General features: G+C 42.0%; 2 protein-coding genes across 11 annotated transcripts in view; one reads left to right on the forward strand and one right to left on the reverse strand.

The window, feature by feature from the left end:
* The window catches only part of TBC1D7 (TBC1 domain family member 7), a 48,391-nt gene extending 45,255 nt beyond the window's left edge, over positions 1 to 3,136 (forward strand). For all 3 annotated transcript variants that reach the window (XM_073589975.1, XM_073589973.1, XM_073589974.1), the window contains one exon: positions 2,719 to 3,136. Coding sequence is in view for 2 of the 3 variants with exons in the window: in XM_073589973.1 (XP_073446074.1) it covers positions 2,719 to 2,805 (87 nt within the window). In the remaining variant the exon portion in view is untranslated. The remainder of the gene's footprint in view (positions 1 to 2,718) is intronic.
* A 1,664-nt stretch (positions 3,137 to 4,800) lies between these two features.
* The window catches only part of PHACTR1 (phosphatase and actin regulator 1), a 530,355-nt gene continuing 520,297 nt past the window's right edge, over positions 4,801 to 14,858 (reverse strand). For all 8 annotated transcript variants that reach the window (XM_073589964.1, XM_073589968.1, XM_073589963.1 and 5 more), the window contains 3 exons: positions 9,104 to 9,244; positions 7,065 to 7,141; positions 4,801 to 5,893 (listed from right to left, as the gene is read on the reverse strand). In XM_073589964.1, coding sequence (XP_073446065.1) covers positions 5,878 to 5,893; positions 7,065 to 7,141; positions 9,104 to 9,244 — 234 coding nt within the window. In that variant the 3' untranslated portion in view covers positions 4,801 to 5,877. The remainder of the gene's footprint in view (positions 5,894 to 7,064; positions 7,142 to 9,103; positions 9,245 to 14,858) is intronic.

Raw genomic sequence — 14,858 nt, forward strand, 5'->3', positions numbered from 1 at the left:
CACATTTATTATAAACACAGTAAACATGCGATTTTATGCAGATTTCATCAACCAAGGTATCAGTATAACAGTGCCGACCTGACACTGTGTAGGTTACTGTGCACAATCCTGCTGACAGGTTCCCTTTTAAGGTCTATATCTGGCCCGGTGTAAAAAGATAAGTCTGCAGTCACGCTGACTGCAGACTTGTGAATCCTCACATTGTGCGCTTGAGGATCCTCTGGGGTCAGGAATGGTATGCAATATGCATACCCCCGGCCAGAACCCGACTAGACGCCAGCCTTGCACAATACACTTCCTTTGATGCCAAATATTTATATTGCAAACGTGCAGTGACGTGATCGACGTTCTCCAGCGCTGACATTGGAGAAGCCTAACAGTACAGTTTGAAGATTCATTTTGCAGTCGCATAAAGTGACTGCAGACTTTTATCATTTTAGACTGGACAACCCCTTTTAAAAGGGTATTACCATCTCCAAGTTCCTATCCCCACATGTAGTAGGTGTAATAGCAAAGGCCTCAAATTACAAATGTAGTATAGTTCTTCTGATTCGCAATGTCACTTATCCCGCATGCAGTGCATTGCAGTAGCTTAGGTATGCATCTTGGAGATGGAAATGCCCTGTTAAGTGTAAAACAGGTTTAACTCCTTAATGCTTCATGAATTTATATTTGGAGTCGGCTCATAAACTAAGCCTGCTCCACATAGGGCAGATGCCAGCTATATTACAGGAGTGGGTCAGCGTTGCCAAGGATCACTGCTGTTAACCCCTTAATTGCTGCTGTCAATCACTAACGGCATCAGTTAAACGCTGTGATCCCGTTCAGGCAGACACTCAGGCCTCCATCTCTCCCCAGTGATGTAATCCAGGAAAGCTGCTGGCTTGCCACGATAGCCTGGGTCCTGCTGAAAGAACCAATGCCTGTTAATATTACTTCTCCTATGACAACCAGTCACATGCTGGGCATCATAGGGGCTGTGATTATTACAATATACTGGAGTATTAGTTTATAAAACATGCACTATCACAAGTTGAAGACCTCTATCGCAAATGAAAAAAAGTTTAATTTTTTTGTTAGTCAAATTTCTTTCTCCAGTTAAAAATAAATATAAAAATGTCTAAGTCTGATCTCTTGCAATATAAAATTGTTTAAAGGGTATCTGTCAGACGGCTTAGAAGGGTTGATCCTGATATCTCGGCATGTAAGTCATGGGAAGCAGAGTAAAATGAGACCTTTTCATCTCTGCGATACAATACCTTATTCCAGAGAATTCCACGTTTTTCTTATATGTAAATGAGCTGTACCAGGCTAGGGGCTGGCCACTGAGCTGCATGAAAATCAGTCTCCAGAGATTACTTGCAGGGGAGTTACCAGTGTGAGGAAAGTAACTAACACCGAAGAGAAGTGAACTTTGTCTCATAACAAACAGGTTCGCAGCTGCAACTCTCACAGCTCTGCTGTATTGCAATATTGGTTGCCTTTAACCCTTTTACAACCTATGATGTATAGGCATGTAATAGGTTGCCGCCCCCTGTTTCATGCTGGCTCTGGCCATGAGCCTGTAACTTTTCCGGCACATGTCTGCTGATTTCATTAGCTGACATGTGCCCCTAACAGCTGCGGGCTTGATCGCGATCCACCTGTGGCTGTTAACATGTTAAATGCCGCATCCGTATCACATGATCTGCAGGAGACCCATGTGGTTATCGCCGAACTGCTATAAGTGGCACCCCCCCCCCCCCCCTGATCTATCGGTAAACGGCATAAGAAAAATCAAAATGCCAGAATTTCTTTTTTTTTTTTTGTCTCCACAACATTGCATTAAAATGCAATAACGGGTCAAAACGTATCTACACCAAAATGGTATCGCTAAAAAAAGCCAGCTCGACATGCAAAAACAAGCCCTCACCCAGCCCAAGATCACAAAAAATGATGGAAATGCTACAGGTCTATGAAAATGGTGAAAATTTTCTTGTTTTTTTTTGTTTAAGATTGTTAAAGAAAACTGACGCCCAAAAAGTCATTTAATTGAAAGAATTACACAATGTGACTATGGGGTTAGTAATGGGGGCGTCTTATTGACACCTCTCCATTACTAACCTCGGGGCTTGGAGGCAGATTCTCATGCAGATCAGTGTCTGGCCCATAGACCTGAACAGCTCACTTACATAGAAGAAATCCGTGGATTTCTCTGGAATAAGAAATCTGATCACATTTGTCGGCTTTCTATGAACCTCATAAAAATGATAAAAATAATAATCTTCATTTTTAGCGCAAACCTATTCCGCAGCGCTTTACAATTTGCACACTATCATCACTGTCCCCGATGGGGCTCACACTCTAAATTCCCTATCGGTATGTCTTTGGAACCACATGCCTATTTAAAAGGCTTAGTAGAGTTTATCCCACTGATGGATTTCCTGTAATCTGTTCATTAAATTAATTGGTGTAGTAGAAAAAAAAAAAAAAAAATCAAAACATCAAATGTTTTGTATCAAACCCCCACTTAAGACAAGTTTTGGAAAATGGCAGCACAAACCAAACTTTTTTTTTTTTTTTTTTTTTACAAAGTTCAGAATTTTTTTTCACTGCTATAATGGTAAAAAAAAAAAAAAAGTTTGCAATCACTGTAATCCTATTGATCTGGAGAATCATATGAGTCAAAAATGAAAACTGGCTGTGTCCTTAGTGGCTTCTTTGTGCTTTTTCTTCCAGATTCCAGAGGACAACACAGACCCAATAATCAACAAAGCAATCGATTTATGGCACAAACATTGTGGCATACCCGCTCATTCCGTGTGAGGCTGCATTGGCGCTGTAAATGGAGTTGATCTATTCTGTACTTTTATTTATCTAGAAATGTGCTTGTGGATTCTTTGGATACATAGACTTTTGACTTCATGTGATGTTCATTGCATTTATTTATATGTAGCATCAGACCACATTCAGATTCATGAAACCGATTGGCCATGCACGGCACCACAAATGCACCTCAATTGTCATGACAATACAAAAGCCGTTCACACCAAAAGATACGAGCGTGCTGCGGATTGTGAAATCGGAGGAATACTGTTTTGCAGAAAAACTGCAGATTTTCAATGCTGATTTCATAATAAATTTGCTTAGAAAATGATGTGGTACGTGTGGCCTTCTGCTTTGTTCATCTCTCTTTATAACTGGAGTCTCCATATACTGGATCTTTATGTGGACCCCTGCATTACTCAAAGGAACGGCTGATTTATAGCCAGATCCATCAGTTTGCGCTTATGAAGCAAAGAATGGTGGTGTAGGTACTGTTACATACAACATTAATGCTGTCAAGTCTGATGGTTCTCATGTGTTAATAGAAGATGTGTAGAAGATTAACCCATTTTCTCCCCCTGTAGTCGTCATTCTTTATACTATACACCACAAGGCTATGTGCACACTGTGCGGATTGTGCTGCATATACGCAGCGGATTTGGCCCTGCGGATTCGCAGCAGAACTGCATCTGATGTACTGTAGCATTAAAGACTATGTGAAACAAAATCCACTGTGCACATGCTGCTTTTTTTTTTTCTGTGCAGATTTGGTGCAGAATGAAAAAAGCAGCATGTCACTACTCTTGTGCGGTTTTGCTGCAGTTTTCCACCTGCTCCATTGTAGAAATCCGCAGGTGGAAAACCGCAATGAAAAACTGCACTAAAAAAAGCATAGAATACGCACAAAAAAAGCGATGAAGTTTGTGAAACTGCAGCTGCGTTTTCTGCCAGGAGATGCAGAATTTTCTGCACAAAAAATGCAACATGTGCACATACCCTTACCTTTCCATTTAAAGTGCAGGCTCTGTTATATGCCATGTCTCCAGTATGGTCCATGTTCAGTTAATATGGGCCATAAGGCTCACATTGTATCAGGCCAGAAATGAATGCCAATCGACTATACTCAGTTCACACAGGCTGACAAGCAATGATGGGGACAGAATGGTTGTTAGCCCATCTTCACACAATGCAGCCAGGCCCTGCAATGTTGGGGAAGGGGGGTTGTCGTCTCTTGGGTGCACTACATGTTTCTGTGTGACTGGCACTTTCTTCAAGCCTTTTCTGTATGCTTTTATAATGCTAAGTTACCACAGCCCTGATGGATAGTAGGTGGTTGTTCACCAATTTTATACCGCTGCTGCCGCCACCTTCTAGCACTTGGGCTTGCTCGATTCTGCTACATATTGGTATGATGTAACCAAGTATTGGTAAGTATGGTGTTAATTTCTCTTCTATGATGTGAACGTTAATACGTGTCGGCAAAACATTGCTTATTTTCACATAGGGCTGCCAAAAATGAACATTTTTCATGCCCATAAAAATCAAATCAACCGATGAGCAAACATTTTGCTTGTTCATCAGGCGCTTCCCATGATGTGTACCAGCCGATAATGGCAAACTCTCTTTCCTATGATGCTAATTTTTGACTTGTGTGAAATGGCCATAATAAAAGCATCTGTCCACAGTATATACCGCACAGTAATCCCCCCGCATGGAGCAGTCCATAGAGATAACAAAATGTATATCATGACAGAAGCGTTCCTATTTGATGACAAATGGTGTATGGGTTTTCTACTCCGCTCCCCCGCTCTATAACATGGTGCCTGTGGATTGGACATCGTCAGGATGACGGGTTCCCTTTAAAGTTTGTGTGTACCAAGTCCGTTTCCATAAATCAGAAGGCTTCTACTTTATCAACATGAATCGAAAGGAATAAACCACAATAGTTTCTGTACACTTATAAAGTTTCCCAGACAGAGTAATGTGAACAAAAAATAGATTTTGAAAAATATTCTTGTTTTATTTCTTCATTTCATTTACAAGAAAACTCCATGTTAATATGAACAGGCTCAATTAATGGAGGCTTTTCACCTGGCATAATGGCCGAGTCTTTCTTGACCAACCGATCCTACTCTATACAGAACAGGCACAATATAATGACGACACATTCCCAAAGACAAACACAATCTCTGCCTTCAGGAAAATAAGTTCTGGGATGGTCTATGACAGTAGGACTGGTCAGGCCTGCACCCGCTGGTACAAGACTAGAAAAAAAAAAAGAGTGGCCCATTCAACTGATGAGCGGAACGTTGACGGGCAATGAAACCCATTGTGCGGCTTCTACATGGATGCAGGGAGGGCCACATGGGATCCAAACAAATGAAGCATGTCTTTCTTGAAATGGGTGACAATTCTGTAAGCTTTTATTTACTGACCCTGATTATTCTCTTAATGCGGTAATATAATGATGCGAATTAGCTCTCTCGCGTAATGAGAAAAAAAAAGATGGTTTTGGCGCCAAAGCTACATGATGCTGGTCGTTCCAACCTTGTTGTGTCTACAGTTAGATATTTCTGAACGAGCAATCACATCCAGTCACAACAGGCTCAGAAATCAACAACCAGTCTCCAGCATGGTAGATGCGACAGTTCACTATGGAAAGTAGTGCAAGTCTCTCTTTGTTGCTTATTAAGCCCACATTGATTTGGCTGAAATGCGTGAAGCTGGACTGGCACACATTTTACAGGTCTTCGTATTCCACTCATGCCCCAGATCTTCCAAATGAGCCACCGCTGACACCCGAAGACTTGAGGAAGAACGACTTCTGCTCGGTATGTACATACAGGACAGACCCAGACATTGCCGACATTTTGCATTGCACAACACTTCACATTTTTTAAGGTTTAGTGAAGATGGAAATCATCTATGAAGATTATGCAAATGCAATTTTCTTCTTTTGGAAAAACAAGGCAGTTCCAAAGATTTACATTTAAGTATAAGACAAAAGAAAGTATCCCAGCACTTGTGGTTCCCTTTTTGAAAACGGTGAAGTATTCAAGTAGAACTTTAATGCTAGGGTCTGTGAAACCTGCAAGAGATGGAGGAGGAATTAAGTTGTAGAAGCACCATCTGTTATGACCACCGCACGTTGGTGGGAAATGACCATTTATGTGTCTCTACATCTTAGTATAAACCTCATATTCTAATGTTAGGACCTGACGATTACACAGAGGTGAGTGGCGCTCCATAGTCACTGCTCATCTCTTCCTACAGGATGAATGCTAGCTTCGGCATAAACTGTATGCCAGAGAAATCTCTAAAAAAACGTACATGGTTTGGTGTGCTTTGTTCTGATCTGCGGGGCCCTTGTGTTGAAGGACACCAATGCCTATGCTTTTATACATTCGGCCTATGGGCTGGGAGTATCCTTAGTGGTTGTAGTGATTCTACACATTGTGAGCATGGCCTCACGCCTAGGGCTGAGTCAGACGGCCGTATAACTCGTGCGCATCGAATCGCATCGCACTGCGCGGACTGGCCGTCACCAATCCTGACCTGAGCATGACAGCGTGATGGACTACTATGCAGCTGTCAAGCTCAGGTCAGAAGAGTCGACCGCCAGTAAGAGGTTCACGATGCGATTCTCGCAAGAGAAATACGGCAGTCTGTCTCAGCCCCTAAAGGGAGTCTGAATGACTGTCAAAACAAAGTCTAGGCGCTTGATGTCCTCTGGCATGGCCGAACCTTCAAGTGCACCTTCCCACCTACTTGTTTTCCATCTAGCTCCCTTCTTTGATTGACAGCTCTGATGTTATAGAGCCAGAGAAGGGTGGAGATAAATGGAAAACAAGTAGGTGGGAAGGTGCGCTTATACGGACACTGTCCACACAGGATGACCGTTCAAACCTAGTACAGGCCCTTGGTGTGGCCAAACATAAGTGCACCTTCCCGCCTACTTGTTTTCCATCCTTCTCTAGGCGGAAGGGGGATAGAGAAACCAAGCAGGTGGGAAGGTGCATTTTCATGACTGACCCCGCCTTTAGGCACCAAGTCACGGCGCTTAGTTTGAACAGTCATTCTATGTTGACAGACTCCCTTTAAATACGAGGTTCTGCAGCAGCTGATGTAAGTGCTATAAATAATAATTCAGCCCCTGCTTTATATTATAAATATAAGTTGCATTTATACAGGATGGGGGAGTCTTTGGATTCTAATTCGTATAATGAAGCCAGAAATTAGAAGAAAATATTTTTTCTCACCTTGTTAAATGCCTACTTAATTCATGAACCTCCATTTCTGTACTTTTAAACTCATTTAGCTCTTTTCGTATGGCTGCCTGAAATGACAAGACACAACAAATGATACTAAATTTTTTTTCCACCTTAAATATGATCATACATATCCGATCCAAGTTGGGTATACTCCACTAAATAATAATAAACTTCCCTGTTTGGCCCCATTCACACGTTCAGTTTTTGGTCAGTATTTTCCATCAGTATCCGTAAGCCAAAACCAGGAGTGGAACAATCAGAGGAAAAGTCTAATAGAAACACATCACCACCTCTGGATTTATCACCCACTCCTGGTTTTGGCTTACATATACTAAAGTAAAATACTGACCAAATACTGAATGTGTGAACGGGGCCTTAGATTAACATCACACAATGAGTTTTTGAGACATTAAAAACATTATCTTACAGTTCAAGCATAATGGATGGGATATATAGAAATCTCTTGCCCACTGAGTTTTATTTTTCTTTCTACACAGCCTAAACTAACCTGCGGTGCATTTTTTGAAATCCACAACATGTCAATTTCTTTTACTATTACGAAGTTCTTTTACAATGTTTTATTCGATAGCACTCGGATCAATATTATACTACAGGGCAGTGCAGAGCTGCGTTTTTCTCTCGTGCCGATTTGGCATAAGAAAACAAATCGCAGCATGTTGAGAGTTTCTGCACAAATTGGGTGTCCCGTACCCACTCAAATCCATGGGTGCATGGAAAACCTCAGACTGCACTCAGATGGCATCCAATTGCAGTCTGATTTCCGCAGACTCAAAATAGAGAAGATAGAAAAATCTGGGCACATTTAAAAAAAAAAAACAAAAAAAAAATTTGAATAACTGGAGCAAGCTCAGAGAAGAGCAAGCAGGATGGTGAGTGGACTGCAAAGTATGTCCTACGAGGAATGGTTAAAGGATCTGGGAATGTTTAGCTTGCAAAAAAAGAAGACTGAGAGGAGACTTAATAGCTTTCTACAAATATCTAAAGGGCTGTCACATTGTAGAAGGATCATCTTTATTCTAATTTGCACAAGGAAAAACTAGAAGCAATGGGATGAAACTGAATGGGAGGAGACACAGATTAGATATTAGAAATTTTTTTTTGACAGGGTGATCAATGAGTGGAACAGGCTGCCACGAGAGGTGGTGAGTTCTCCTTCAATGGAAGTCTTTAATCAGAGGGTGGACAGACATCTGTTGGTTTACTGAATCCTGCATTGAGAAGGGGGTGGACACGATGACCCAGGGGCTCCCTTCTAAATTTAACATTCTATGAAAAAATGTAGGAAATGTAAATGATCAAATAGGTGCAGAAATGCTGCAGAAAATCTGCAACATCACAAACGTACAAATACTCATAGTGGGTACGTAGCCTTAGGCTGTGCGCCCATGATAAGTTTTTGACTCTGTGCATTTTGCTGCATAAAAAAAGAGCAGCGTCTTACAGTTCCAGCAAAGTGGATGGGATTTATAGAAGTCTCCTGCCCACTGTGCTCTTATTTTCTTTTACACAAAGTAAACTGACCTGCGCTGTGTGTTTCAAATCCACAACATGTCAATGTCTCTTGTGGGTACGGTGAGTGTTAGGTGCAGATTTTCCCCATACACTTATATTAGATATAAGATTTTTTTTAATGCAAAACAGCATTTAATCCAAACATGAAGTTGTTTTGTCAAAGCCAAATACCAGGAACAAAGTAGCTTTATTTAAAGCCTGACCTACTAAAAACACACAAAAACCGCAGAGGCAAAAACTTGATAAAGACACGCAACACACTCAAAAACGCTATAAAAAAAACCCACAAGTAACCTAATTGACCATACATAATAGATGCAGAAAATCTGCAACCTTAAAAACTCACCAAAAGCATAGTGAGAACGAGGCCTTAAGGGCAGAAAACTGCAAGGTGAACACAAAGCCTTCTGTGACTCCATGGGAGCCTGTACACATTGTATAATGCTTTCTATGGACCGCAGTAATTCTGGGAAGGTAAGAAGAAAGATACAAACTTTGTCGGCGGCTGTTAATCGAGTCCAAGGTTTGTCTGCCCTCCTGTCGTAGTCTTGTGCATCCGCCACCTCCACATAATCGCTGAAACGAATTAAGATTTTCTTTTCCCTCAGCTCCTCGACTGTCGGTCTCTGGCTGAGCTGCAGGCAAGAAACGTGATAAAACATTGTTAGGGTACCGTTACACTAACCGACGCACCAGCGATCCCGACAACGATACGGCCTGGTAAGGATCGCTGGTGCGTCTCTACATGGTCGCTAGTGAGCTGCCAACCAGTCAAATTTACCCAACAACGCAGCAACGATCTCAGCGGGATCGCTGGTGCGTTGCTTAGTGTCAGACAGCAGCGATTCTGATGACTCCCGCCTGCGTCCATGATTTCTGAGTTGCTAAGGCCTCTTTAACACTTCAGTTTTTTCGCGTCAGTCATAATCCGCCAATTTTTTGAAAAAAAACGGATCCGCCAAAAAAGGGGCGGATCTGTTTTTTCCCCCACAGACTTACATTATTGGCGGATCTTTACTGACGGTCGTCCGTCACCCCTGTTTTTTGACTGATCCGCCAAAATCTCTCTCATTTTCGCGGATTACAACTGATCTGAAAAACGGACGTGTGAAACAGGCCTAACGAGGTCGCTCGTCGGTTTCAAACACAGCGATGCATGCTGGCCAGCGGGACACAGACGATGGAAAAAATGGCCTAGGACATTCGAGCACAATCAGCAACATCGCAGCGGGGGCCTGGTCGCTGCTAAAAGTCACACGTAAAGAGATCACTGGCAAGGTCGCTGTTGCGTCACAAAATCGGTGACGCAGCAGCGATCTCGCTTAGTATGAAGTACCCTTTAGAGTTGCCCTATCATTTCAATTAGATTTTCAGAACTAGTTTTCTTTTAATTACAAATAACTCATTGATCGTAATGGCGTTATTATACTGTACATCAGCACCGGGGTGATGAAGTCGCTCTGCAAAAGGCACTTTAAAGGGGTTGCCCTGTCCAAACTGATAGTTCTGCAGTCACACTAGAAAGGGGTCACACGGGGTCACACTAGAAAGAAATAAGGATGAGTGAGAGGCTTAAAAACCACACATTGCACAAGGACCAATGATTCTCTATGGGGCAGCTCCCATCAGCAGTATATTTCTCGGCCGTATTTTACGGGTCGAGACAATCGCAGTATGCTGCGATTGTCAGCGTATTCTGCCCGAAATACGCCAATGCAAAAAATACGATTACACACGGATCAGACGTGTGACTTGCAAGAAATACGCACCTGGTGTCCTTTAACAAAAGCCGGCAATTCAGTGCGCGATACAGTAAAATCACACTGACAGGTTTAATAAAGAATAGATATAGACACATAGAATATAGAATATATATATATATATATATATACACATTTCATAGAGTTCTACATTGCCATAATAGCCACTAATTCAATTGCCAGCTTCTGTAAAATCATTCTAAAACCCGACATGAGATGACACATGGTTTACATACAGTAAACCATTTCATGTATTTTTTTTTTATATGTCTTTGACTTATAATTAAATTAGGGTTTGTGTGTAAAATTTGGGACATCTAGGTGTTAGATTAAGTGGTTAATTCGTTGGAAAGAAATGCTTGGGCTCCCGCGGCAAAATCGCAACCAGAGAGGTAAAGAAGGTGAGTGAGGGCAGATTTTAATAGCCTTGAGAGGCACCATTGTTTTTGCCCCCCTCGGCTACAAAAATCTGCCCCCAGACACCCCAGAAAAGGCGCATCTATAAGATGCGCCTTTTCTGGCACTTATCCTCTATTCCCATTGCCCTGTAGCAGTGGCTAATGACTTAATATTAATGGGTTAATGTCACCTTGCAATTGGAAGGTGACATTAAGCCGATTAATAATGGAGAGGTGTCATTTAGACATTATTAACCCTAGACTATTGAACGGTTAAAAAACACACACAGACATTACTGAAAAATTATTTTAATGAAATAAAGACACCTAGTTTTTGACAGAATTTTTATTCCCCTGCTAATCCAAAAATAAACCATTGACTTGTGACAAAAATAAAGCAAAAAAGCAACCATATTCTTACCTCTCCGCTGCTCAGTCACGTCCCCCGCTGCAATCCATCAGATAGGGTTAAGTGGTTTACACAGGGACTGGTGCTAATGCGACCAGCCCAATGTAAACCACTGCCAGAATGAATTATTTCATCTCTGCGCAGATTCCATGGCTGCCTGGAGATGAACTAATGAGCGTGGGAAAGTTTCAGCATTTTTTCCCACGCTGTCAGTTCACCTCCGGTCAGCTAGGGGACTCCGCCAGCCTCACTGACGTCACTAGCTGACCTGAGGTGAACTAATGAGCGTGTCTTTATTTCATTAAAATAATTTTTAATTAATGTCTGTGTGTGTTTTTTAACCGTTTAATAGTCTAGGGTTTATAATGGATAAGAGTCTAATTGACACCTCTCCATCATTAATCGGCTTAATGTCACCTTCCAATTGCAAGGTGACATTAACCCATTAATAACCCATTAATATTAACCCATTAGCCACCGCTACAGGGCAATGGGAATAGAGAAGTGCCAGAAAAGGCGCATCTTATAGATGCGCCTTTTCTGGGGTGTCTGGGGGCAGATTTTTGTAGCCGGGGGGCCAAAAACAATGGTCTCTCTCAAGGCTATTAAAATCTGCCCTCACTCACCTGCTTTACCTCTCTGGTTGCGATTTTGCGGCGGGAGCCCACGCAATTTTTACCAACGAATTAACCCCTTAATTTAACAACTAGACGACCCAAATTTTACACACAAATCCTAATCTAATTATTAGTCAGGGACATATAAAAAATACATGAAATTAAATGGTTTACTGTATGTAAACCATGCGTCATTTCATGTCGGGTTTTGTATTGATTTTACAGAAACCCGCAATTGAATTAGTGGCTATTATGCTATGTAGAACCCTATGAAATGTGTATATGTATATATATATATATATATATATATATATATATATATATATGTGTCTCAATGACATATATATATATATGTATGTATTCTATGTGTCTATATCTATTCTTTCGCTTGGGTTTTAACCTGTCATTGGGCTCCATTATATGTCCATTTTGCAAGCCTGCGAGAAAATCTCGGCATACGGATTACATACGGATGCTTACATGCGCAAAATATGCAGCCACACCTTGACAACGGATGACATACGGTTCACTGTTCAGGGACCATTTCTGCGTATTACGTCCGTACAACACGGTCCGTATTTTTTTATACGTTGTGTCTGACCCCAGCCTTATACATACTCTCGGGCAGTGGGTGCAGCCTCACTCTCCATACACTTGTATGGCGCGAGGCCGCGCCCACTGGACAAACGTATGGTAATGTGGCTACGCCCACTGGACACACGTATAGGAGTGAGGTTACGCCCACGTGACTTTGTGATTCGCAAAGCCGATAAAGGCGGCAACTTGGTCATTTGGCCAGTTGAGTTATACCTCAAAGAGGCAAAGCGCCAACTTACAAACGCAGATTGTTACCAAATTTTACCTTCTGATCCTTCACATACATTCAAGGCTAAGTTGGATCGGTTGATGGATTCTGCCTTTATGTGCAATATCATTAATAAACGAGAAAAGGATTTCATGACAAGCCACCATCCCAGAACACCAACCTTTTATATGCTCCCAAAGGTACACAAATCCTTACAAGAACCTCCAGGGAGGCCTATTGTGTCTGGGATTGGTGGCTTGCTGGAACGTCCTTGTATATATATGGACTTCTTTTTACAACCATTGGTAGCCTCCCTTAGATCCTTTGTAAGAGACTCCACTTTCTTAATACAACAATTACAGGATCTAACAGTTCCATCTGGCACTTGGCTTGTCACATTGGATGTCGAGTCGCTGTATACTTGTATACATCATGATCTTGGTATTCAAGCGGTCTCTTTCTTCCTAGATCGGAACTCTACCGGAGATAGAAAACACGATTCGTTCCTGTTGGACTTGCTGTTCTTCATATTGGACAAAAATCACTTTATCTTTGATCGTGTCGACTACAGGCAAGTCACTGGCACCGCGATGGGCGCACGCTGTGCGCCCTCGTATGCAACCCTTTTTTTGGGATGGTGGGAGGTCACCAGGGTGTTCTGTCTTGAGGCATTTTCAAAGTATGTTGTCAACTGGTACCGCTATATCGATGACATCCTGTTTCTCTGGACAGGCACCTTGGAAGAATGCCAACGATTTGTTGAGATTCTTAATACCAATCCCTGGAACATCCGGCTGACCTCGCATTTTTCACAGAGTGAAGTGGAATTCTTGGATCTCAAGCTTGTTGTGAGTGGTTCCCATATCACTACCACGCTATATCGGAAGCCTACTTCCACTAATAGTTTGTTACACTTTACGAGCTTTCATCCCCAACACCTCAAGAATGGCATCCCCAAGGGCCAATTCTATCGGGCCAAAAGAAATTGCAGTACCAAGGAGGATTTCTTGTTGCAGGCACGGGACTTAACCTGTCGCTTTAGGGATAGGGGATATCCTAAAAAGGTAATCACAAAAGCATTTATGGCTGCAAGGGATGTAGACAGGGACCAACTGTTACAACCTCGGGCTAAGGGGTCTTCCAAGCCATTGGGCATTATCACCCCCTATAACAATCAATGGCAAGATGTACGGGGGATTCTAGCTAGGCACTGGGGGATTCTTCTTAGCGAATCCAGATTAAAGCCCCACATTTCTACACAACCTAGTTTGGTGGCAAGGAGGGCTAGGAATCTTAAGGACTGTTTGAGCCACAGCCATTTTAAACGTCCGTTCAAGAGACTTAATAGGGGCATACGGCTCAATGGCACCTTCCCTTGTGGAAACTGCAATATGTGCCCGTCTATGATTAGTGATAACATTCTCACCCTGCCTTCTTTCCCGTTTCAGATCAAGACGGACACTTATTTCAACTGTAAATCTCGTTATCTGGTTTATGCCTTAATATGTCCTTGCCCAAAAATCTATGTGGGACAGACAACCCAGGAACTGAGGAGGCGGATGCAGCAGCATTGCTCAAGTATCACCACTGCCAAAAAGGACATCGAAAAAGGCAACACAATTACGCCAGTTGCCGCACATTACTTGGCTGCACACAATTCACAGTGGTTTGGAACCAGGATCCTTGGTTTGGAATCTGTACAACCGGACATTAGGGGTGGGGACATCAGTTTGGAGCTTCTTAGGCGCGAATCGAAATGGATTTTCAATCTCAACTCACTAGCTCCTGTTGGTCTGAATGAGGATCTATTGTTTACAGGATTTTATAAGCAAACTTGACTTGTCGGTCCAGATGCCTTTTTGGGTGTCAGTGGCACCGAGTTCTTCAACGCATCCTTTGTAACAACTCTTCTGTATGGTTGAGCCCTTTTTTTTTTTTTTTGTCATATAAACAGCATACCAAAATAATATATATTTTTTCCTATAATCATTATTGACTTGTATATATGTACAGGTTGTCTCTAATGAGTTGTTTTGATATGTCCAGCTCTCTTCTGGGGGTTTACCTCAATTTGTGAAAATCCTACAGCAATATTGTATCGTCTATACTATTCAATACCTTGGCTATGTGGCTTATTATGGCCATTTTCTAATCTGCCTATTATAGGTGTAAGATTCTTTATTCAATATAACTATTATATGCCATATATTGTTTCTTCTGTCTGCTTGAGAGGCAAAGAGGCTAATAAATCTTGCCTATA

Source organism: Dendrobates tinctorius, unplaced genomic scaffold (genome assembly GCF_039654945.1).
Source record: "Dendrobates tinctorius isolate UK_male_01 unplaced genomic scaffold, ASM3965494v1 ptg000115l, whole genome shotgun sequence".
NCBI classification, from domain to species: domain Eukaryota; kingdom Metazoa; phylum Chordata; class Amphibia; order Anura; family Dendrobatidae; genus Dendrobates; species Dendrobates tinctorius.